General features: G+C 38.0%; 1 protein-coding gene across 2 annotated transcripts in view; it reads right to left on the bottom strand.

Annotated features, from left to right (window-relative positions):
* The window catches only part of LRBA (LPS responsive beige-like anchor protein), a 520,386-nt gene extending 498,441 nt beyond the window's left edge, over window positions 1-21,945 (bottom strand). For both annotated transcript variants that reach the window (XM_054562615.1, XM_054562626.1), the window contains exons 1-2: window positions 21,858-21,945; window positions 21,095-21,522 (exon numbers count right to left, since the gene is read on the bottom strand). In XM_054562615.1, coding sequence (XP_054418590.1) covers window positions 21,095-21,313 — 219 coding nt within the window. In that variant the 5' untranslated portion in view covers window positions 21,314-21,522; window positions 21,858-21,945. The remainder of the gene's footprint in view (window positions 1-21,094; window positions 21,523-21,857) is intronic.
* Window positions 21,946-24,370: the final 2,425 nt, after the last annotated feature.

Here is a 24,370-nt window from a genome sequence, read left to right as displayed (position 1 = left end):
AACAACAATATAATGGAGGAAGCCAAGAATCAAATCAATGATTTGGAACATAAGGAAGCAAAAAAAAAACAACCAATCAGAACAAGAAGAAAATAGAAATTAAAAAAAAAATGAGGACAATATAAGCAGCTTCTGGAACAACTTCAAGAGGTCCAACATTCACATTATCAGGATGCCAGAAGGAGAAGAGGAAGAGCAAGAAAATGGAAATCTATTTGAAAAAAATAATAAAAGAAAACCTCCCTAATTTGAAGGAAATAGATATGCAAAAAGCACACACGAGTCCCAAACAAGATGGATGTGAGGGGGCCCACTCCAAAACACATCATAATTAAAATGTTAAAGGTTAAAGATAAGAGAGAATCTTAAAAGCAGCAAGAGAAAGTTACGTACAGCGGAGTTCCCATAAGGCTGTCAGCTGATTTCTCAAAAGAAACTTTCCTGGCTAGAAGGGATTGGCAAGAAATATTCCAAGTCATGAGAAGCAGGGACCTACAGCCAAGATTGCTCCATCCAGCAAAGCTATCACTTAGAATCAAAGGGCAGATAAAAAGCTTCACAGACAAGAAAAAAACAAAGGAGTTCATCGTCACCAAACCATTATTATATGAAACATTAAAGGGACTTTTTAAGAAAAAGATGATCAAAACTATGAACGATAACATGGTAATAAATACGTATCAATGAACAATTGAGAATAAAAAAAAAACCACTAAGCAAACCAGAAGAACAGAGACAGAATCATGGATACGGAGAGTGTTTTGACAGTTGCCAGATGGGAGGAGGGGTGTGGGGAATGGGTGAAGAGGTGAGGGGATTAAGAAATACGAATAGGTAGTTGCAGAATAGCCATGGGGATGTGAAGTGCAGTACAGGAAATGGAGCAGCCAAAGAACTTACAAGCATGACCCGTGGACATGAACAATGGTGTGGGGATGGCCTGAGGGAGTGGGGCACAGGGAGAAACCGGGACAACTGTAATAGCATAATCAATAAACTATAATTTAAAAAATAGGACTCAACCAATGAGTGCATAAATAAGTCAATTGACAAATGCTTCTCTCTAAAAATCAATCTTTTAAAAATCCAATGAGAGAAAATTGTTGTGATCTAAATGACATAATAGTTACGATTTGCTATTATAGCTAACATTCCAAAAACAAATATGCCATTTCTTAACTGATATGCCTTTTTCAACTTAAAAATTAAAATGATAATCTGCTACAAATCTTCACCCTAAACACTTAACCTTCCTTCATATGTACATTTTCTTCTTTATTGTGCCTTGACTTCTCAAAGAAATTTCAAATTGTGGGTGGATGGGTTTGGGGGGGAGGTGTTGTAACTGAGAGAGAGAAGCAAAAAGAAACGCTTTGGGTTTTCATATATTCTCACTTTTACAAGGAAGGGAGAAGTAGTGAAGGAAAGAAGTAAATGAAATCATAAAAGTGGTAGCATAACTACAATATATACAAATTCTAAAACCATTCCTGCTAACATCGTCAAAATCTGTAACACTTGTTTACTTAGCCATCTTTTCTTCAGAAAGTAAACTTATTTTTAATAAGTCTAAAACATGCTTATGTCTTAAACTGAAGGATTTTTTTTTAAACAAACTTAAGTTTACTTCCAAAATGTGAGAGAAGCTCAAGGATGGAACTAGTAAAACAAAATAACTATTTTACGGTAGTTGGGTCTATCAGTGTTTTTATTTAGCATTTAGCCAAGACAAAATTTTAGTGAATACATGTTGAAATCTAGAATTCCACATGATTTTAATGAACATGTGTATATTCTCTTATTGAATAAGGAAATGAGCTACTCAAGAATGACAGCTGAAGTTCACAACTCCTAAACCAACATCAAATTTTTTCCAGTATACTGAATACATAAAGTTTGTAAGTAAATATATTTTAAGTATATAAAAGTGCTCTTGCCCTGGACAGGTAGCTCGGTTGGTTAGAGCATCATCCCAATATGCCAAGATTTTGGGTTGGATTTCTGGTCAGGGGACATATACAAAGTAACCAACAAATGCATAAACAAATGCTGCAACTAAGTGCAGCAACAAATGTTTCTTTCCCTCTGACTCTTTCTCTTTCTCTCTCTCCCCCCTCCCCCATCCTGTGCCTTCCTCCCTCCCTCCCCCTTCCTCTCTCTCCCCCTAAAATCAATAATAAATATATTTCTTAAATAAAAAATAAAGTAAAAGCTTACTTCTTACAGTCTCACAGGCATAAGTACCGATTTATGATGTGAAACTCAACATAGTCTGTTAATTAGTGCTTTCAGGTAGCCAGAATCTAAAAATCATACTTTAAAAAAGAACTAAATCAGGTTAAATTTAATATGATAAAAGATATCAAAGAAAATATTCCACTTCTTCAAATTTACTTCAAAAGTAATTACAAATGCAATGAAGAGAAAAGCATTTTTTTTGTTTTTGTTTTATTAACTAGAAAACAAGATGCAGCTCTAAAAGAAATTTCAAAATCATATTGAAGTTACTGTTAAAAACACGAAATAGGACTTTATACTTAGAAAAACACCACACCTCCATCTAGATTTATTAGACTCAAACTCTAAAGACTACAATTTGTTTTATATACTCACACCTCCACATAAATCAGATCAATTTTATCATCTTATGGTTGATTAAATTTTAATATCATTGCCCCTAAAGAACCAAGAATAACATAAGAATGTTGGTTTTGCAATCTTTGACTTAGTCAAAGACAAATGTTTCCAAAAGTACAATACCTGGATTAGAAACCGGTAGTTCTCAAACTTTCATTGAAGCTTTTTTAACATAAAAGTCAACCTTTCAACCTCAACATATTAGATACAAATTAAACGAGAGAAAAATTCTTTCCAAAGCACTGTTTTCTAAGTAACTGCATACTACACACTATATATAGAATTACAAATGTAATTCAGTAATTTATTCTTAATTTATTTTTATATATTGATTTAAGAGAGACAGAGATATTTGTTATTCTACTTATTTATGCACTCACTGCTTAATTCTTGTACATGCCCTGACTGGAGATCAAACCCGCAACCTTGGCATATGGGGACAATGCTCTAACCAACAGAGCTGGGCCAGAGCCCAGTAATTTATTCTTTTATTTCCTAATCTATGACATCTTTCATGACTAAGACCAAGGCTAACATGTACATAGACCTGAGGTATTGTAGACTTGGTGAACCTTCAGCTTCCTTCTCAACCAGTAGAGGATGATAAAACATGATCTGAAATAGAATGTGAGCAGCCCTGATAAATCAGTAAGATGATTAAAATAGCCCTGGCTGGTGTGGCTCAATGGATTGAGTGCCGGCCTGCAAACCGAAAGGTAGCCGGTTTGATTCCCAGTCCAGGCACATGCCTGGGCTGCAGGTCAGGTCCCTACTTGGGGGCAGGTGAGAGGCAACCCATCAATGTATCTCTCATGCATTGATGTGTCTCTCTCCATCTTTCTCCCTCCCTTCCCCTCTCTCTAAAAAATAAGTAATTTTTTTGAAATCTTTAAAAAATAAAATAAAGGGGAGGGGTAGATTGGTATAGCAATCATTTCTGAACTCAATTGGTTAAAGTCACCTCATGTTAATTTTTTTTTATTCCACTGAGGATACAAAACATATTTAAAAAAAACAACATAGAAATCTACTCACCTTGTAGTGACAAAGAAAGATTTTTACAAGCTTTTCTCTTAAGCTAGAATGTCAAGGAAGCTTCCGATTTGAAAAGAACAGAATACAGATTTCAAGGGGAAAGAAAGGCAGTCCAAGAGGGGTGGAAAGGGGTAGAAATAGTTCTGCTTGCCATAGGTAGAAGGAGAGAAAACATATCTTTATGGAAATTTCCACCTTCCTCTAAAGGACAGAAAAATATAATAGGATGTACCAATCAACCAACAATATACCCTGTGGGGCCAGAGAGCAGAGAAGCTAGCTGCAAACATTCTCATTAGAGTCAAAATGTCACATGCCTTAGGCAAAAATATTCTTAAAATTTTGTTCCACAGCAAGTTTTCCTATCTTCGGATTTATACAGAAATGGTTTTCCTCATCCATACCAATGAACTGACATTTCTAGATAGAAATAAATTATGCGACAGTCGCAATGGTTAGGGTCTCCATTTGCTCTACAATTTGCACTTCAGTGTATTTTATCCCCACTCCAATAATGACAATAGCTAAAATAAAAATATAGCAATACAGATATTAGAGAAACTGTGCTAATGCGTAAGGTCATTGAAGGTACTTGGAGGAGTGTGCATATAAATCTCTATCATTAGGACAGAAGCCAATTCAACATTTCACTCCACTTAGTGAAAACTGTCCCTATAGTATCAAACCCAAATCCGTATTATTATCTTACATTAGATTAGATGTCTATTGCCAATATTAAAGAAAAAAACATAGCCAAACTCTATATATAAACACAACTGAAATTCAAAATCATTTGAAAAGACAAAGCAAAAGGCCACTGTTCTCAAAACAGAACAGTACCGCACACAATGGATCCTGTTACTGAGCACCGTACTACTACATTCTACAGAAACCACAGATACTATCTCATCAATTCCACATAAATTTTGACAGCAGACTTTAAGTTCCTAGAAAATTGCTCCCCAAATGTTAGTAATCTTAAAGCATTACAATTCCAAGAAACAAATCATAGAGAGCTAAAGAAAACAAATATACAGAAGCCATATATCATTAGTTACAATGATATATAAAAAATGAAAACATGTTGATAATTGAAGCTGGTTGATGGATGTGTAAGAGTTCTCTCATGCTTTTGTGTATGTTTGAAATTTTCCATAATAATTTTTTTTATTTTTATTGACTAATAATAGGTCAAATTTTAAACTCCAGAAATTGAGTTTTTGTTAGATATTTATAAATTTGGGGAGAAAAAACAAGGTAACTAGCAATAAGTGCCCATTAGCTATTTTTAATATATAACATCCCCTAAGAAACAGAATCAGCCTTATTTTACACTTTAAAAAATTGAGCATCTGAAGGGCTAATTTTCCCAAGACCATAAAGGAGCTTAAGTGAAATTCACAACCAAGGAAGGGAGGGAGAAAGGAGAGGGGAGGAAAAAAGGAAGGTAGGCAATAGGATGGTTAACAAGAACAACAAAAAAACCCTCCATTACACTAATACACAACAGATACAATTAGACAAATACACTTTCTAGAAAACTCCACAAGTTAAAAAATTCTTGTAAAATTACTCAATGACAAGCATTCAAGGAAAATAATACAAAAATATAATTATATTTAAAAACCAACCATTATTGCCTGTGTATACTTTAGTATCAACATACCAAACCCTAAAGAACCCCATTTCTGCCATGCTGCTAACCATCTAAATACATACTCACCAAGAGCCCCCTAAACCTTGATTTAGTTACCTAACCACAAGTTTGAACTAAGAAAAATTTTTTGAAAAACTATCATAACGTATTTACAGTGATACTTCATACTTGTAATCCAGCAGACTTCAGATCTCCCTTACACGAGGTGGGCAAAAAGCAGGTATACAGTTGTGAGTACATGAAACAGAGTTTATTCTTGTGTTATTATTATTGTGTCATTTTCCATACAAACTGTAAACCTACTTTTGCCCACCCATGTATTTCAATTTACTATACAAATACATTGCTCTAACCCTCCAGGGTTTCTGTAAATGTGAAAATTCATTTTAAAGTACCAAGACCTTGCCCTGACTGTGTGGCTCAGTAGGTTGGGTGTCATCCCAACAGACAGAGAAGTCACGGGTTCAGTTCCTGGTCAGGGCACATGCCTAAATTGAGGGCTGGTCCCCAGTTCGAGGCATATGAGAGGCAACCAATTGGTGTTTCTCTCACACATGAATGTCTCTCCTACTCTTTCTCCCTCTCCCTCTGTTCTCCTCTTTCTAAATACAATTTTTTTGAAGAATAAATTATAGTACATGGACCTCAAAAAATGCTACTTTCCTTCCTCACATTTTAACTGACAAAATCCTAGATCCACAAGTCTATATAAAATTAGAGTATAAAAAAACACTATCTATTATGAACCAACGATTCAGGAAAGAAATAATCAATTGAAAACTACATACATACAATTACTATATGGTAACTTTACCTGGTAAATCTATCATAGAAGCAAATCAACTTCAAGGAAAGGTCATTTGCATACTAGACACCCATTGACCCATCTTGACAAATACTAAAGAAGACATCTATTCTCTATTCTCTTCTACAACTGATTAATAAAAGCATCATCCTTTCCTGTTGAGGTACTCAATGTGGTCCCTATATAAAAGTCACAAAAAAGAGTATTAAAATTCCACTTTCTTAGAGGCTCAATATCCAAGGTCATTTCAGTCTTGGAAACTAGGCCAACTAAATCTTGACCACGAGAGTAAAAGCAAACTCCAGCACCCTGCGCAATGATTAACTATGTCATTAATTCCACTCAAGTTGAATATCACATTCATGAAAGCATCCCTTTTCCTAATACACATTTCAGGTTATGTAAAGTGGGGGGAATCTGTCTTTCATAAGGCAAATCTTGACTACGTTAGGCAAGTTGAAAACAATCCAGATACCTTTCCAATGTCAATGAAATGACTGAAAGATGCCTTCGGCCACTATAGCCTTGAGCAACCCAGGTATGAACCGCATGAGTCCACTTATATGTTAATTTTTATCAATACTGTAAATGTATATTCGCTTCCTTATTATTAACATTTTCTCTTCTCTAGCTTACTTCATTGTAACAATACAGTATATAATACATACAGCACACAAAAATATGTGTTAATCAATTATTTATGTTATCAGCAAGGCTTCAGGTCAACAGCAGGGTATTAAGTTTTGGGGAATCAAAAGTTATATATGGATTTTCAACTGCAAGGGATGTTTGGCATCTTGTTTAAGGGTCAACTATACTTCACATTTAAGGTCCTTTGCAATTATAAACCATATATGGCTTAGTGGAAAAGAGCTTAAATTCGGGGCGGGGGAGGGGGAGAGCTTAGGCTGCATATTCCCTAGTTTAAATCTCAGCAACATTACTTGTTATCCTTTCTGTGGCTCAGCTTCATCATTTACAAAGCGAATATTATAAGAGTAAAGTCTGTTCTCCGGTAACATATCTTTGCCCTCAATTACCTCCTACAGCATTATTCAAGAGGAGAATAGTGTGGAAATTATTTTGGTTCATATGCAATTTATTCCAACAGAATCAAAGAGAAATACTTAGCAACAGATAAAAGATCTTAAAAATAAAAACCCTGAATATTTACAGAAATGTTTTCCCTCAATGCAAATAGTGCCTGCCTGGTCTAATGACTATGCTTTTCAACTGTGTTAAGTGTCTGACAATCTGCAAGTACAGATGAAGAAACTGCGAAGACATTTCCCCCTGCCTCAAAACAATGAAGTAATGAAGAAAGCCATACATGGATCAGATTTTCAGTGCTGATGGAAATGTTGGCCTCCATCTCAACGAAGGGAACATCAGCTCCAGGGTTAGTGCCGCAGAAGTGACTGATGCCAATGTGAACATATCAGTAGAGATTTAACCTTGCTAATATTTTCATTAGTCATTACTAATTCTGTTAGCATTCTGGTTACAAAATTCCACAGGTTTTGAATGGCCCACCCTAATCCTATTTTTTCCCAGTAAGCCGTTATTTTTAGCCCTATTATTTTTTTTGCAAAACAGGAGACATTTTGGCAGAAGCACCTATACATACCTAGTAATTTTAAGAATTGTGAGAATTAAATTGGGTTAATATACACGTTAGACAGAATCTGACACACAATAAATCTTAGTTATTGGTAGTACATATTATAACTCAAAAAGATGAATTAACTTCCATTCAAAAACATACAAATAATCAACATATTTTTCCCCACCTCAAGAGCCATAAATCATCTCACCATCACTGAATATAAAAACTGATCCCCACCGCCACCAAAAAAAAAGCCTGAAAATAGATTTAGAACCGTAGGTCCAGCAAATGTGTTAGTAAACTAACAAAATTACCCATGCACACTGCTAGCCAAAGACGCTGTCTCACCCATCAACTGACACCTACAGTAAGGAAAACTATTCTGAAGTGTTTTGGATTTTGTGTCTGTTTGATGTCTATTAATTTCACAGCAATTTGACCTAAATTAGATGGTGATAATGTTAATAATTTCATAATACCTTTACATAATTTTCTTTAATAATTAATATTTTCTCCATTTTAGGTACCAGTGAGCTTCTCTGATTCCAGAAAAATATGTCGACATCCCATTTGAAAGTGATTATCATATTCCTATCAGGATCTATGTTTTTGTTTCATGAACAAACATTAAATCAACATTTTCTTAAAAAATGCTTTTTGGTAAAAATGTTTTTTAATACACATGCATTTATAAGCTCTGAGATACAATGATTTTTATTCAAATTATTGAAGTCCAAAGATCGTAAAGACTGGATTTAACTAGGTACTACATACAAGATTTAATATATTTATTTATATTACCTTATGAGAAAAGTTTTCACTAGAGACAAAATCCAAATACTTCATCAAAGGTCTAATTATTTAAAACTCCCATAGCTTTAAGAGGTTTACAGTCACATACCACTTAACTATGGGGTACCTTCCAAGAAATGTGTTTATAGGTGATTCCGCTATTGGACATGAGACTGTACTTACACAAACCTAGATGGTATAACCTACTACACACCTAGTGTATATGATATAGACTGATGCTCTGTAGGGAAGGAAAAATAATTTTCCTTCTACCCTTCTGTGTTCTTGTCTGAGACATCTCTGTAATAAGATATTAACAGGAGAAAAACAAGCACAAGTTTAAGAACATGTATACTGCCTGTATACATGGGAAAGACCCAGGAAAACTGAGTTATTCGCCAAAATGACTGAAGGTACCACCTGAAATACCATCTTCAGCTGAAGACAAAAGATGGTGTTGGGAGGGAGAAATCAGTTACAGGAGATTACCAGGAGAAGCACAGTAAATCAAGGTAAGGTTGTAACGTAGACTTAAGTGTTCCCAAAGTTTTAAAGTCTTCCACGTTGCTAACAGTTACTAGACATAAGGCCATCCCCCTCCTCCTGGCACAGAGAGCCTTACAAATATGAAGGGTTCCATTCTAAATGTAAACACCCTCAACAAAGGGTAACTTCTTCGTCTTCAGAGCTTCTCCCACATCCACCCCACTTCTTAAAATTAACCTGTCTAAAGTAACCCTTATACCAAAAAGACGTATTTTGGAACGACAAATCCTGTTCCCTATAGCTCTTAGGCTACAAACCTAACATGTTACTGTAATGAACATGGTAGTCAACTATGTAAGTATTCGTATAATGCATTGCTCTATGGCTTTAAGACAGCTATGAGATAACCAGGGGTATAGGAATTTTTCAGCTCCATTGTAATCTTATGGGACCACCATCTTACGGTCCACTGTCAACCAAAACAGCATTATATAGCACAAGATTGTACTATAGTTTATAAATAAAAATACTACTCCAATGAAGTCATTATTCAATGAATAAAGATCTTATTAGGCAAGGAGAAAACGTTTTTTAGTTCTCAAGCAATAGGTTAATCTCTAACAAATATAACTAATCAAGACCTCAGTTTTTCATCTTTCTGTAAGTATATAGAAAAGTCATCCCCATCTCTCACTAAAACAGATTTTTAAAAACATAAATTACTAAAAGATTGATGGGGTAAGTTATTAACAGAACTCTGAGAAATAAATGCAAAGACCCAGGTGCAACAGAGACAACAAAACTGAAGAGCATGGGCATCAGATAGTCCTATAACCTTATAATAATAACGGTAATTCATTTGGTGTACGATTTCCTACCCAAAGAAAGAATTCACTCTATAAAATTCCCAGTATGCAATTCTTTAAAACCTCCAGAACAAGAAATTCTCTACTTCACAAAGCACATTTCAATCACATATATTAATCTGGGATAACCCAATTAAATCTTTGATGAATCAAAAGAGACTCAAGCCCTGGCTGGTGTGGCTCAGTGTACTGAGAGCCAGCCTGCAGACCGAAAGGTTGCCAAGTTCAAGTCCTGGTCAGGGCACATGCCTGGTTGTGGGCCAGGTCCCCAGCTGGGGGCGTGCAAGAGGCAATGGACCAATGTATTTCTTGTACATTGATGTTTCCCCCTCCTTTTCTCTCTCCTCCCCTCTAAAAATAAAAAATTTTTTAAAAGACACACAAAAAAAGACTTTAAAAATCAAAAACCAAGAATGTTTTATAAAGTTAGAATCTGTATACTCTTAACAGCTTTTTTAATGTTTTTCACTATTTTTTCACTTTGTATTTTGTCCCCATAGCTTTTAAGCCAAAGACTCACTAGAAATCTACTATACTTGGGTTTCTGAGTATATATCCCAATTCATAAGAACCAATGAAATATTATTGAGTTGGCCAAAATTTTTTTTCTATACGATGGCTCTAGTAAGTGCCTAGATGTCTTTAACTTCATTCTAAACAATTTTGCTAGATTGTATTGTTAGAGCTGTCATATCAGTGTGTATTTTTTTAAAAAAATCAAAATTGGTGAATTTTTGTGCAGCCAGTTTAATATTTAAGATGCAAGAAGATAACTTTTTTGGTGTATTTTGCGTTATTATTTTAAAAAAGGTAAAAACACAACTGAAATGCAAAAAAAAGATTTGTGCAGTATATGAAAAAGGTGCTGTGACTAATTCAAAGTGTAAAAAGTGGTTTGTGAAGTTTCTTGGTATTATTGATATTCTGGCCAAGTAATTTTTTGCTGTGGGGCTGTCTCGTGCATTGGAATATGTTTAGCAGCAGCCCTGGCCTATGCCCAGTAGAAGCCAATAGTGGGAGACAGCCAAAATAATCAAAATGTCCAAATCAAAATGAAAATGAAAAATGTGTCTTTTATTTTACAGAAAAAACTAAATGGGCTTTTTGGCCAACCCAATAGATAAAAGGGAAAAAACTATGTTTAGAAAAGAGACTATTTTGAAAATAATTAATGAAATTGCTCTTCTGAGGGGTAAAAGAGGAATTGAAGTAACCCAAAATTGTACAATGAAAAATGCAAACTGACAAGTATATTCATATGAGAGTCAGAAAACAATAAGAAATGTGTACTAACAATGTATTTTTTTCAGAAAAGAACAATAGAAACCAGGCTTACTAATGATTATAATACATTTAATGAAAAGATTAAGACATTTCCATTTAACAAAGACTTTTGAAGCACTGTGAAAGTTCAAGACGTACAAAAATAAATAAAACTATTTATTAACTAAGTATTATAAAATGAAAATGTGTCCTGGACATTTTTCTTTCAAGTACATGGAAACTATTTAAAATATTTTTTTAAATATATGCATTAAAACGTGACACTTGATAACATTAAAATACACTAGTTCAACAAGGTCAATATGAGAAACAAAAGGCTTACTTAATTTTCTTTTGTATTAATTCACAAACAAAAAAAATGATTTTTCGATTCCCAAATGATTTCTCCTTTTAAAATGAACCAATTCAAATGGAAACAAGACTATACACACACAGGGGCCCACATGATCAGTTCTATTACTTCTACGCAATTATAAGGTTTCCAAAATCCACCATTTCACTCAAATCTCTTCTAATTATCAACATTAATAAGCAATTTAACAATATCTATTCATAATCTATATAAATGTTCATATACTTTGAAATCTTCTTCTGGAACTTTCAATGCACAAAATGCCTACAGAAGCATTTTAACAGCAAAAAGAAAAAATTACTTAAAAATAATTCATCTCCTCATACACTGAAAACTACAAAACAGTGATGAAAGATATTACGGAAGACCTAAATAAAAGGAAAAGTGATCATATTTATGGACTGTAAAACTCAATATTCCCCCAAACTGACCTATAGATTCAACTCCTCCTCCATCAAAATCCCAGTCTTTTTTTTTTTTTCAGAAATTGACAAGCTAATGCTCCAATTCACATGAAAATACAAAGCACCTAGAATAAACAAAACAACTTTGAAAAAGAACATGGAGAACATACATTCCTATTTCAAAACTTACTACAAAGCTACCGTTATCAAGATAGTTTGGAAGTAGTGTAATAATACACATATAGATCAATGGAAAAGAATTAAGAATCCAGATAAAATCCTTATACTTATGGTCAACTGATTTTGGACAAAGGTGCCAAGGCAATACAATGGGAAAGAATACCATTTGTAACAAATAGCAGTGAGACAACTGGGTATCTACATACAAACTGATGAATTTAGACCCTTATCTGAGCACTCCCTCAGGGCATACAAAAATTAACTCAAAATGGATCATAGGCCTAAATGTAATAGCTACGACTGTAAAAAAGTTTTGAACACAGGATGTAGACGTTCTAAAATTAGTCTGTGGTACTGCCTGCACAACTCTAAACTTACTAAAAATCATTGAATTGTATAATTAAAAACAAGTCATGCTATGTAAACTCTAACTCCATGAAGATGTTTAAAAACAAGTCACTTGTTAAAAAAAAAAAAAAAAATTACAATGGCCGTTAAATAAACTCCAAGAACTACACAGTATATTGCAGCGCCAATAAGGCTAGCAATATCTATATAGAAACAAACAAAAAAAATATAAGGTTGAAATATGATGAATCCAACTATCTAAAATTATAAATATTATAATGGCCAACAGTTATAATAGCATTTAATGCCCCACACTTTTTAATTGATTTGAGAGAGTGGGGAGAAGGGAGAAAAAGGGAAAAAGACAGACAGACATCAATTTGTTGTCCCACTTCTTTATGCATTCATTGGTTGATTCTTGTGTGTGCCCTGACCAGGAATCCAACCCATATCTTTGGCGTATAGGGACAATGCTCAAGTGAACTACCTGGAGAAGGCCTGCCACACACTGCTTTGAGCGCTTTACAAGTATTTATTCCTTTAATCTTCACTATGATGTGTTTTCCCCCATTGAACAGAAGGGGAAACTAAGACATGAAGTGGCGGGGGGCGGGGGAAGTGTTCAAGATCACAAAAGAGTTTTGGGATAATGTATCTCTTTTCCTCTTTATGCAAATACTGTTAGGCTATTATATTATCATGCAACTGAAAAGGAAACTAATGGACGTCACAGTTGCCTATCTAGCATCCATTCGCAGTTTCAGTGTCTTACCCACGATTTTATTTGTGTATCCAACCCTCCCCAGAGAGCCTGGGTACTTCAGAGAAAACCGACCCCATCCTTAGGTTGGCCCAGGTTTGCTTAAGCCAGTGAGCACATTTCAACGACCACAGTCATTTTGTCCCAAGGTACAATCAGGACTCTTGTTTGGAACATTAGGACAAAAAGTCTCTCTCCCCCAAATGCCAGAGGCAGCCATTCTATAACCATGAGAAGAATGTCAACAGATCGAAGCTGACATCAAAGAAAGCAGAACAGAAACAGAAAGAAACTGGTCTTTAATATTATTTTGTTTCTGTAAGTCTTGCCCTACCTTTGGACATCCAGATAAATAAGCCTATAAATCTTTTTCACTGTGTTTAAAACCAGTTTCAAGTTTTCCACTACTATAACACGAAGTACAGATTGACTTTGGGGGAAGCCCATTAAATATATTTCTAGAAGGTATTACTTATAACCCTAAAGCTCATGATGGCACACATCAGAATAAAAACACGTTCAATGATCTTTTTTATTTATAAATCATGTTTATTCTATCACAGTTGTTTCAATTTTTCCCCTTTACCTCCCTTGACCCATTCCACCCCCAACCCCCACTCCCACAGTCAATTCCCACTCTGTTGTCCATGTCCATGGGTCATTCATACATGTTCTTTGGCTAGTCCCTTCCCCTTCTTTCCACCATTGTCCTCCTTCCCCATCCCCTCTGGTCACTTTCAGTCTGCTCCATGTTTCCGTGCCTGTGGTTTATTTTATTCATTAGTTTATTCTGTTGAATAGAGTCCACTTATAGGTGAGATCATATGGTATTTGTCTTTCATCAACCGGCTTATTTCACTTAGCTTAATATTCTCCAGTTCCATCCATGTTGTCCCAAAAGGTAGGGGTTCCATCCCTCTCTCCCTCTCTCCCTCTCTCCCTCTCTCCCTCTCTCTCTCTCTCTCTCTCTGAGATGCAGATTGATTTTATTTTTTAAATGTCAAAGTTAATTATAAGATATTTAAAAAATATAAAACCATTATAAAGTCTCAGCAATTAAACCAACCTGACACCAGCACAGAAATAACCAAGTAGATCAATGAAATATAATGAATATTCCAGAGACAAATATATATATCTAATATTATATATGATTAAGTTGATATTTCAAATCAATGGGCAAAATAAGGCTTTTCAACAAGTAAGGAGCATGGACCAGTATTACTTGAAATAAAACAAATACAAAGCCCTACTACACACATTATACAAGAAATATTCAGGTGAGTTAAAAATCAATAGGTTTGTTATTGATTAAACTAAGGAGTTTAATCAATAAATGGATAAAGAATACGAAAAAGTCATTTAAAGCTTTTAAAAATAACAGAAATAGGCAAGAAATATACAAAAACAGGTTTAGCTTCAAAAAATAGTAAAGGAACAACTAAAATAACATCACTGTCACAATCAGATTAATGAGTATTAAAAATGTTGGTAATATCAAGTATTGGCAACTCTGAAAGGAACTGGGTATTCATAGAAACTTTTTCTTCATTTTAAAGCAATACCTTTAGCATATTTTGCAGTGCTGTTTTGGTGAAGGTGTATTCTTCTAGCCTTCTTTTGTCCGGGAAACTCTTTATTTCGCCTTTCATTTTAATTGAGAGCCTTGCTGGGTAGAGCAGCCTTGGTTGTAGGCCCTTGCTTTTCATTACTTGGAATATTTCTTGACATTCCCTTCTGGCTTGCAGTGTTTCTGTTGAGAAGTCAGCTGCTAGCCGTATTAGGGCTCCCTTATATTATACTACCCCTTTCTCCCTTGCTTGCTTTAGGATTCTGTCTTTGATATTTGCCATTTTAATGATTATATATCTTGGACTGGGCCTCATGGGGTTCCTCTTGAATGGGACCCTCTGTGCTTCCTGGATGTGTGTCTTTTTCTCTCCTCCAATTAGGGAAGTTTTCCATCATTACCTTTTCAAACAGGTTCTCTATCCCTTCCTCCTCTTCTCCTTCTGGTATCCATATTATATGGATATTATTACATTTCAGGTTGTCCTGCATTTCCCTCAATGCCTCTTCATTCTTTTTGAGTCTTTTTTCATTTTCTTGCTCTTTCTGGGAGCTTTCTTCTACCTTGTCCTCCAGCTCGCTGATTCGGTCCTCAGCTTCATCTATACTGCTTTTGATTCCTTCTACTGTGTTCTTCAAACAGAAATAGTATTCTCCATTTCCTCTTGTCTCTTATTGATAGTTTCTATGTCCTTTTTCATGCTGACATAGTTTGCAGTAAGTTCCTCATAGTTTCCCTGTAGTTTTTGGTAATTCTGAGCTCACTGAGCTTCCTTAGAACTGTTGTTTTGAACGCAGTATCTGATAGTTTACTTGCCTCTATTTCATTTAGTTCTCTTTCTGGGGATTCCTCCTTTCCCTTCAAGTGGGTCTTTGTCTTCCCATTATTTGCGAGACTCTTCTCTTTTGCTTCTGCTTCTGAAGTTGATCTGTCTTGATTTCCTGACTTTGTGGTGTGAGCTTCTATGGTTTGAGACCGCTGTTTTTACTTTCTGGATCTGCCTCTGATGTCGTCAGATGTTGACCCTGTCTGACCTTAAGCAGTCTGTTCGAGACTTCCAGTAATGTTTGTGGCTGTCTCCTTCAGCTGTTAATCTAGTCACTCTGCACTCAGCAGGGCACCTTAGACAGCTCAGGGTGGGGTGGAGTCCCTCCTGGGGGGCGGGGTTATTGGGTCTTCTCACGCTTCTGCTGTAGGTGGAAGGAGTCTGCACCCGGATCCCGCTGGCCACTCTCTGCATTCTCTCCCCAAAGCCTCCGTCCCCAGTCTCTCAAGTGTCGCCAGACCTCTCTGCACCCCCTTTAGCCAGAGATCTACTGCCTGTGGCTGCCACTCTGTACTCAGCAGGCAGCTTAGACAGCACAGGGCGGGGTGGAATCCCACTTGGGGGCTGAGCTATTGGGTCCTTTGGCACTGGTGCCGCCCAGGGGGAGTGGTCTCTGCCTGAGCAAGATCGCTGCTACTGCATGGGGTTTGAGTTAGCACCAAAATCCCGCCGGCTACTCTCTCAGTTCTCTCCCCAAAGCCTCCTTCCCCAGTCTCTGCTCAGACGTCTCTAGCCCACTCTGCCCCCCCACCTTTGCCAGAGACCAGGCTAAGTCACTGCAAATAAAAATTTTGCATTGGCCATTTAGAAGGCTCTTTGCGTCTCCCACTGCCTATCTCTGGCAGAGAGCAACCCTGCAGCTTTTCGCAGCTGGCTGTTATCTGTGTACTGTAATCTGTGTACTTTTTGGGGTCTAGTGCTGTGGGCTAGAGATCCCTGCTTTTGGTTTAGACCCCATTCTTCTCAGGGGGATCCAACTGGCCATTTCACTATCCTTCTGGTGCTGCTGCCTATGGGCACCCCGCCCACCTTTTCAGGTCTGTACCGCACTCCGTACCAGTTAGATTGCACTAAAGCTGATTCTTCTGTCTCTGAGGTTACAAGGCTCCTCTCTCGCTATTGTTCAGCTATTTGTTCCAGGTGATTTCACCACAATTTAGTTGTAATTCCAGCTTGGTCCCGGGAGGAGGTCAGTGTGACTTCCACTCACTCCTCCGCCATCTTGATCTCTCCTGATTATCTTTTTAATTAAGGTTCATATAAAAGCTTGAAAAGTAATTGCATGTGATTTTATGTCCCACATAATATTTTAACATGATGTTTCTAAATTTTAAGATCTAGATTTCTAATTCCTGAAAAATCAAATGGTATTACACCATTGGGCCCCTGTTACTACAGGACAACCATCAGCTAGAACGGAGTAGCAGCTGCCCCTTAAGTCTACAAACATACCCTCTGCAGTCAATACTAGCAGAGGCCTATGTGATGGGCTCAACTCCTTATAAGTATCGAGATGTTGCACCACTAATATTTAGCAGGAACTACCTCAAATGCCACACAATAAGTACAGTAGTCCCCCCTTATCCACAGGGGTTATGTTCTAAGACCCCTAAGAGACGAGAGAAACCAATGATAGCCCTGAACCCTATATGTACTGTTTTTTCCTATACTACTTTTCTTTTAAAACTATTTTTGCACTTTGAGGCCACGATTAAGTAAAATAAGGGTTACTTGAACACAAGCACTGCCATACAGCGACTAATAACTGAGACAGCTACTAAGTGACTAATGGGCAGGAGGTTGAAGCTTATGAATTGTTTATTTCTGGAATTTCCCATTTATTGTTTTCAGGCCATGATTGACTAGTTAGGTAAAACTGCAGAAATCAAAACTGAATAAGGAAGGACTACTGTAATGAAAAATTACATTCTATCTTTTAAGCTTCAACATTTTAATTAAAACCTTATACTCTTCAAACAAAAAAAAAACATGAAAACATGTATTTGTCACCATATCATAGGAATTACTATTCTTGAATTAAATAGCATTGAATAATACTTTTAAACACTTGATGGAAGACTTAAACTCAGCATCAAGTTTATGAAAACGTCAATACATTAATTATTCTGGGTCCTAAAGTTTAACAAATAATTTTGGCATACAGATGAAGACGAAGATAAGGTGGTTCTGAAGTGCAACCAGAAAAATGTAAAGGCTGACCAGAAGTTTGAAATACCTGAATACACAGGTGTGCTATTAATCAAAATGTATCTGCGAAAGATTTGCGAAAGAAATTACAGGAAGGGTAGTAAATTTCAAAGGAATTTATAGCAGAGTAAATTCAAGCCAAATTAGCAAAGTTGGGAGACAGAACTTCGTAGAGAAAGAACTCTCAAGATATATGGCCCTACCATCAATTTGGACAATCCTAGGAAATGGGAGGTTGTTTAATTTTAACAGTACAACTTGTTTAATTTTAACAGTACAACTTTATTGTTTCAAGCAGTTAATATGTAATCAAGAAAAAGGAATCAGTAGAACATAATCTATTTTAATAAATGCCTGAAAAAATATAAGAAAGTTATGATGGCTATAAATAATAGTGTGAACTTACTAATGAGAAATCCAGTGAAGACAGGATAAGAGAGTGACGCACAGGCACAGCAGGATTCAACGATATTGGGAATATACTGGGTACATTAGATGGAGTCCACAGGGCTTATATTTTTATAGCATTTCATTACTAGTCATGTTACATATTCTTTTGTCTGTATCCTATTTTTCACAATTGTAGAAATTTTAATCCAATGTACTGACTATAAAAAAAAGTTATTGACCAACTTTCTGCATCCACATTCTGAGTGGAAAAAAAATGAATGACCAAGTGTTTTCTACTTTTAAGGTGTTTTTAAAGCTTTTTTTTCTTCCCTAAAGCTATTTGAACGTTAAATAAGAAATTAAAAGTACTGATGAAGTTTTCACCATTAATATTTAGCAGAACCAATGAATTCTGTGCCCTTATATTGGGAAAAGCTATACCTAAATTATAAATACCGGCTTAAAGGAGCCAACAATTCTCCATCAACTCAGGCTGGTGTATTCCTTGAAAGGCTGCCATTCTCAGAATCATCAAATTGTAGGCAATCTAATTAACCAGTCAGTGTCTCAGTTTTCTTATCTCTAAAATGAGACACAGGCATACCTGGGTAATATGGCAGACTCAGACCACCGCAATAAAGCCAGTACGACAATAAGGCAAGTTGTAATCTTTTTGCTGGTGGAGGGTCTTGTCTTAAATTAAGGGGGAAAAAAAAAGCTCACCACCTGTGAAGCGCAAGATAGCAAAGGACAATCACACGAGATACTCCTGTATATGCATTAGAGTAGTTAAGGGAAGAATTAAAAAACATGTAAAGCACCTGGCCCTCTGTCTGATAAATAGCAACTTTTTAAAAGTCACTTATTACTTAACGCATTCCCTTCCTTGAGTAGAATTAAGGCTAAGGCTGACCACTATCAATTACAAAATATTTAAGTCCACCTGTATTAACAACATTGCGATGAACTACATGAGCAGATTCCCAACATTTCAGCTCCCCACATTTTATAAAGCCTGGCCAGGACCCTGGATATCCATGAAGGAGCATGAAAAGTATAAGGGAGAATGGAAAGAGAGGAACTAATCTAATCCTCTCAGCAACTTTCTCTGCCTCACACCAGAGAACGGTGGTAATGAATGGGTATAACTGAACAAATTTTCCCTCTCCCTCTACTGGGACATCTATTGTCCTGCAAACATATAGTTGTCAAAGACTTAACCAATAACCTTAAAATCTCTATCAGGCATACAGTTCTGGGCAGTATATAAGCAAACTACTGCTACAGAATTTGGATTTTCCTTAATGATGAAATGCAAGCAACTCAAAGACCAGAGGAGTTAAAATTCTCCCTCTGCCAACGGAATGTTGCATTGCATTTCACAGACAAGCAACTAATTATGGACTTTACCACTACCACAGATTTGTGTTTATCATCCAAGTTATAAGAAGTTTAGGGGGAAAAAACGAAAAGGAAAGTTTTCAAGTGTCTCTGTTTTGAAGTAGAGGAATACATCAATCTACCATTTATCTCCTTGAGACTCACAAACTTAAGTCCCCCCCCCCGACACACACACAAGATCCAACAAGATACTGATAATTGTTGAAGCTGGATGACAGATAACAGGGTTCTTTATATCATTCTATTTTTGTGCGTATTTGAACATTTCCATAATGTAGAGTTAAAAACACATGGGTGTACGTGTGTGTCTATAGGTGTTTATACATAAGTTCCCAATACAACAACTCAATAGGGTATGTCTCTAGCAAAGTTCTCTTACTCCAAAAGTCAATTACATCAAGCTACTTTCTCCTTCTACAAGTTGTATTGCAGGTGACCAGACTATTAGTAAAGGTCTAGTGAAGGAAATAATTAACTGCCCTGGAATAAAAGGAGTCTAACCTTGAAAACATAGAGGCAACAAGGAAAGGTGCTAAACAATCATTAAAACTACTGCACACTCATTTTGTTCCCATGTGTTGTGTTCGAACACAGGTGAGTATGTGGAAGAGGAGGAAGTATTTTAAGGCCAAATTTACTTTTTATTCTTTAAGTTGATAGGCAAAGGGTTTGGAATAAAGAAATCTAAAAAGCCCCCATTAGAAATAACCATTTCTAAGAACAGAAAAAAGCAAAAGGAAAATATTGTATATTCATCTTTTAAAAATAACATTCATAGCCCATAGTAGTATAACCAGCAACTTCCCATGACCTAATATATTTAACTGCTAGACATGAATTTACAAAATAAACAAAGATTATGCTATATCTGCCAAAACCCTCGTCTCAAATTGTCACTTAATTTTCACAATATAACCTTAAATTCATTGTCAAATTTAATATGTTAGTTACACCTAAAATAACACCAGTCAAAATTTAAAATGCTAACTTTTCAGTAATCTTTCTTCAGCCCTATGAACAAAACTTATGTTCAAAACTTACACGGCAAACTAGAACTTAGGTAGTCTCAAGAGAGTAGTTGGACAGCCTTACCATTTACATTATTCCTCAAGTCCAAAACAAGTCACAAGAACTTATTTAAAATGTCAAAGAGAAATGCAAACTTACTTACACATCCCTCCCCCTAAAAATTATAGAATAAAACTCCTCCACTGGAACCCCTCCAAAGTATTTTCATTAGCAACATTTATTTTCTTACCACAAAAGTGATCTGTTCAATTTCACAAAAGCTGGAGCATCTTAGTTTTACATAATTTCCCTTAAACTAACAAATACAGGAAATTGTTTCACTTAGTCAGTAGAATTTAGTGTTTCTACCCGCGGAAAAAGCCATCATCAATCTAGTTAAGCACATGGCTCCTCCTTTAACGTCTTGTTCTTCAACCCATTGAAAAGAATATATGCTTTTAAAGTAGGCATCTACTTACCAGGTTAAAGACTGTTTCTACGATATCCCTATTGGATACTTCTCCAACTTCAACCAGTCCCGTCAAAACAGCAAATTTCATTCTGATGCCCCTGATGGGGAGCCCTGGTTTCAGGGACAACGCACCCTCTTCAGCTGAGGGTTCTTCTCCTTTCCCTCCACCTCCCCCGTCATCACCTGTTGGTGGCGGGGAAGGTACATTATTGTCCTCACTGGCCATTGCTAGTTCACGGGAAACTCGAGTCACTATGGGACAGCAATCGCTGCACTAGTAATAAGCACACACAATGCAAAAAGAAAAGGGTCACTCTCCCAAGTTGCGGAAAACCCCCAAAAGCAGTTGAAGTGGAAAGTCCTTGGCGTCGCCCTCCTCCTCTTGGAGAATAGTTGTCCAATCTCTCTCCCCGAGGCTGACAACAACGCCAAACCCTATTGGAAGATTAGATAAACGTTAAATAGGCTAGGTTTTGTTTTAGGGTGCTTTAGGGGGAGATGGTGAATAGTTACGGTGCGTCAACTAAGTTCCTGAAGGGACCCCACCACCAGCCCCCGCTCCTCCCCGGCTCGAGGAGCTGGGTTCAGAGTGGAGGCGGGTGCAGGAGGCTCCTGAACAGGTTCACTCCTCCCCCACTCTCGCAGGTTCTTGGCGCAGGGCAACCTCTCCTCACAGGTGCACGGAAACAGAAACTGTCGCTGGGGGGCGGGGGGGTCGCAGGAAAGGAAAGGGCCCCAAGCTACCATAAAGGTAGAAAGTTACTCCTCACCCAGATACTCCTGGTCGTCCTCACCCCGCTCCAGGGAGCCGCGAGACGGAGGTGGCCGTGAAGATCCGGGGCAGGAAAAGGCGGGGGAAGGGGGCGGTGATTATTCTCAGCGCTCGGCCCAGGGGGAGGAGTGGAGCACCTCGCGGGCACCTGAGGTTCATCAGGGAGAGGAGGGCAGGTGTGTTGTGGCCAGAAGGGAGGGAAGGCCTGGCGGAGACGGCTAGGAGAGAAGGGGGTTGAGAGATCAGTGCACCTGGTAGCAGCCTCCAAGTTTCCCTAGTCCGCTCCCCGGGAGTCCGCGGCTGCACAGAACTCCATGGCTTCCTGGTCCGCCCCACCCCTGCGATCAGCCTTTGCAAAAACAGCCGCGGCTAGGGCTACGGACGCCAGGGCTGAGGCTGCTGGCAAGGGTGAGGATGCTACTGGCCCAGCTCGCCCCGCCGAGGCTCGCGCGACTGTCCCCGTGCCCATTAAAGCTGCTCCGCGCCGCCATGACAGCGCCGAGGGCTGCCCAGCGCGGCGTGCGCGTGCGCGAGCGAAGGCGGATGCAACCGCGCGTCGGGGTGGGGACGAGCGGGCGGCCGAGGGGGTCCTGGCTGGGCTGGGGGCTGGGCGCGGACTTGCGGGCTGGACCGCCTGTGAGGTAGCCAAGTGGGCGCGGAGGTCCAGTAGCACCAGGTGTGTCCGCCGCCCGGCGAGGAAAGAGCTTTCCCTCTTAATGCCGGCTCCTCCCCCGACCTGGGAAGGTGCTTTGGCGGCAAGAGCTGAGTCGGTGATTCTGACGCTCAGAACTACTGTTGTTACCGTAGGGTCTCCAGGCGCTAAGGGAACCCGCCCCACGTTGCCATGGTGTTTGTTGGACTTGGAGAAGGGCACCTGAGGGACCACTACGAGCCAGAGAGGTGGCAGCACTGGAGCCAGCTAGGCTGCTGTCCTTGTCTAAGGGGAGCCGAGTCCTCAGCGCTGACTGCTTTCAGCTGTTGCCCGCCCGCCGCGTTCGGCGAAGACTTGGAAAGAGATTTCCACTGAGATGCCCGGCAGCTGCCACCATTTGGAAGGGGGTGGGCGGGGGATCGCGTTCACGAGGAATGGGAAAGATTCCTTGCTTTGCAGCTGCCGCCCCACCAAACCTTCCCCACATTCTAAGGAAGGGAGGATTCCTGAGACAGCTGCTCCAAACAGCATGGAGGCGGGGTTAACTTTGCCTTTAGCTCTCCAAAGGGTTGTTTTTTTTTTCCCCCGCCTCTCGTGATTTTCCAGTGTTAAAAGTTAGGTTCGCCTCCTCGGATTAGTTTGAAAGATAAATTATATTAGGAATGAAACCAGCACAGATAATAATCTGTATCCTTCCCCTCCACCCCCACAGTTCACAGTAAAGCATTCTTTCTGATGCGTTAGTGAAAACCAAACAAATGTCATCGTGGTTTTTCATTCTTATGACTCTTTGGAGTCATAAAGCCTTTTAAAGTAATAATGTTTAAAATACTGATAATTCCCTAATAGGAAAGAGAAGCAAGTGGGAGTCAAACAAAAGTTAGGAAGTACTATGGTGGAGTCAGAAGAAAAAACAAATTACCATACATTGGTTTCAGAGATGAATAGTTTCCTAGAGAACAGATTATTTGGGATGGGTTTGAAAAATAAACTGAATTTTAACTATCATATGGAAATTCAGGAGGAAGGAGGCAACATGAAAAAAGACAAGCACGAGTGTCTAAAAGTGTTACATCATTAAAATACTAAAATGAATTCAGCTGCACCAAATCTCATGTGATGGCAAATGTGTGTTAAAGATTTGGTCTCCATAAGTGGGTTTAAATACTCTAAAGATGAGGCAAACATCATTCTCGTGATCTGAATTAGTGATTGGTGCATTGCCAGGGTAAGAGGCAACATCAGTAGCTTGCCACTCCCAAGTCGCTGAAAAAAAACTATTTTAAACACCCGAGATTTACAGTTCAGATGATTAAATGGCTTAAGGCTGGAATAGGGGGTGTGGTGTGCCTGCAGGAGAGAGGCAACTTTCACTTGACCTTTAACACGTCTGTAGGCAGGCAGGGAAAGAAGCATTAAATAATGGAAGGCTTCTAATACCATTTTGCTTTCTCAGATTTGAGCAAATAGTCTAATCTAGAGTATGTTAATGTATCTGGCATATAAGTGCTAGTAAAGTATTTGTTAAATAAATAAATGTCCTCCATTAGGAAGGAGCAGACAATAGTGAGAATGCCTTAAACACAGTGTGGTCACAATTACTCAGTCTAAATGATCTACGGCTGAGGCTTGTGTCTCATAGATTTGCCAACTCACTACTAACAATGTTCTGGTGAAACAAAAGGGGACAGAAGACAACCATACAAAAAAGAAAACCTGCAAACCATATTTTACAATTTTTCAGAATTTTCAATATCATGCTTTACTTTGCCCCTGGTTACAGTAAGATAGCTGGCAAAAAACAGAGGTTCACTGCAGAAGGAAGCATAAAGAAGGTGGAGGGGAAATTTTACTTCTAG

Source organism: Pteronotus mesoamericanus, unplaced genomic scaffold, assembly GCF_021234165.1.
Source record: "Pteronotus mesoamericanus isolate MK-2021 breed Mesoamerican mustached bat unplaced genomic scaffold, CSHL_Meso_final contig_163, whole genome shotgun sequence".
Classification (NCBI taxonomy): Eukaryota; Metazoa; Chordata; class Mammalia; order Chiroptera; family Mormoopidae; genus Pteronotus; species Pteronotus mesoamericanus.
The sequence above is the reverse complement of the archived record's forward strand: the minus strand, read 5'-3'. Positions and strand labels throughout refer to the sequence as shown.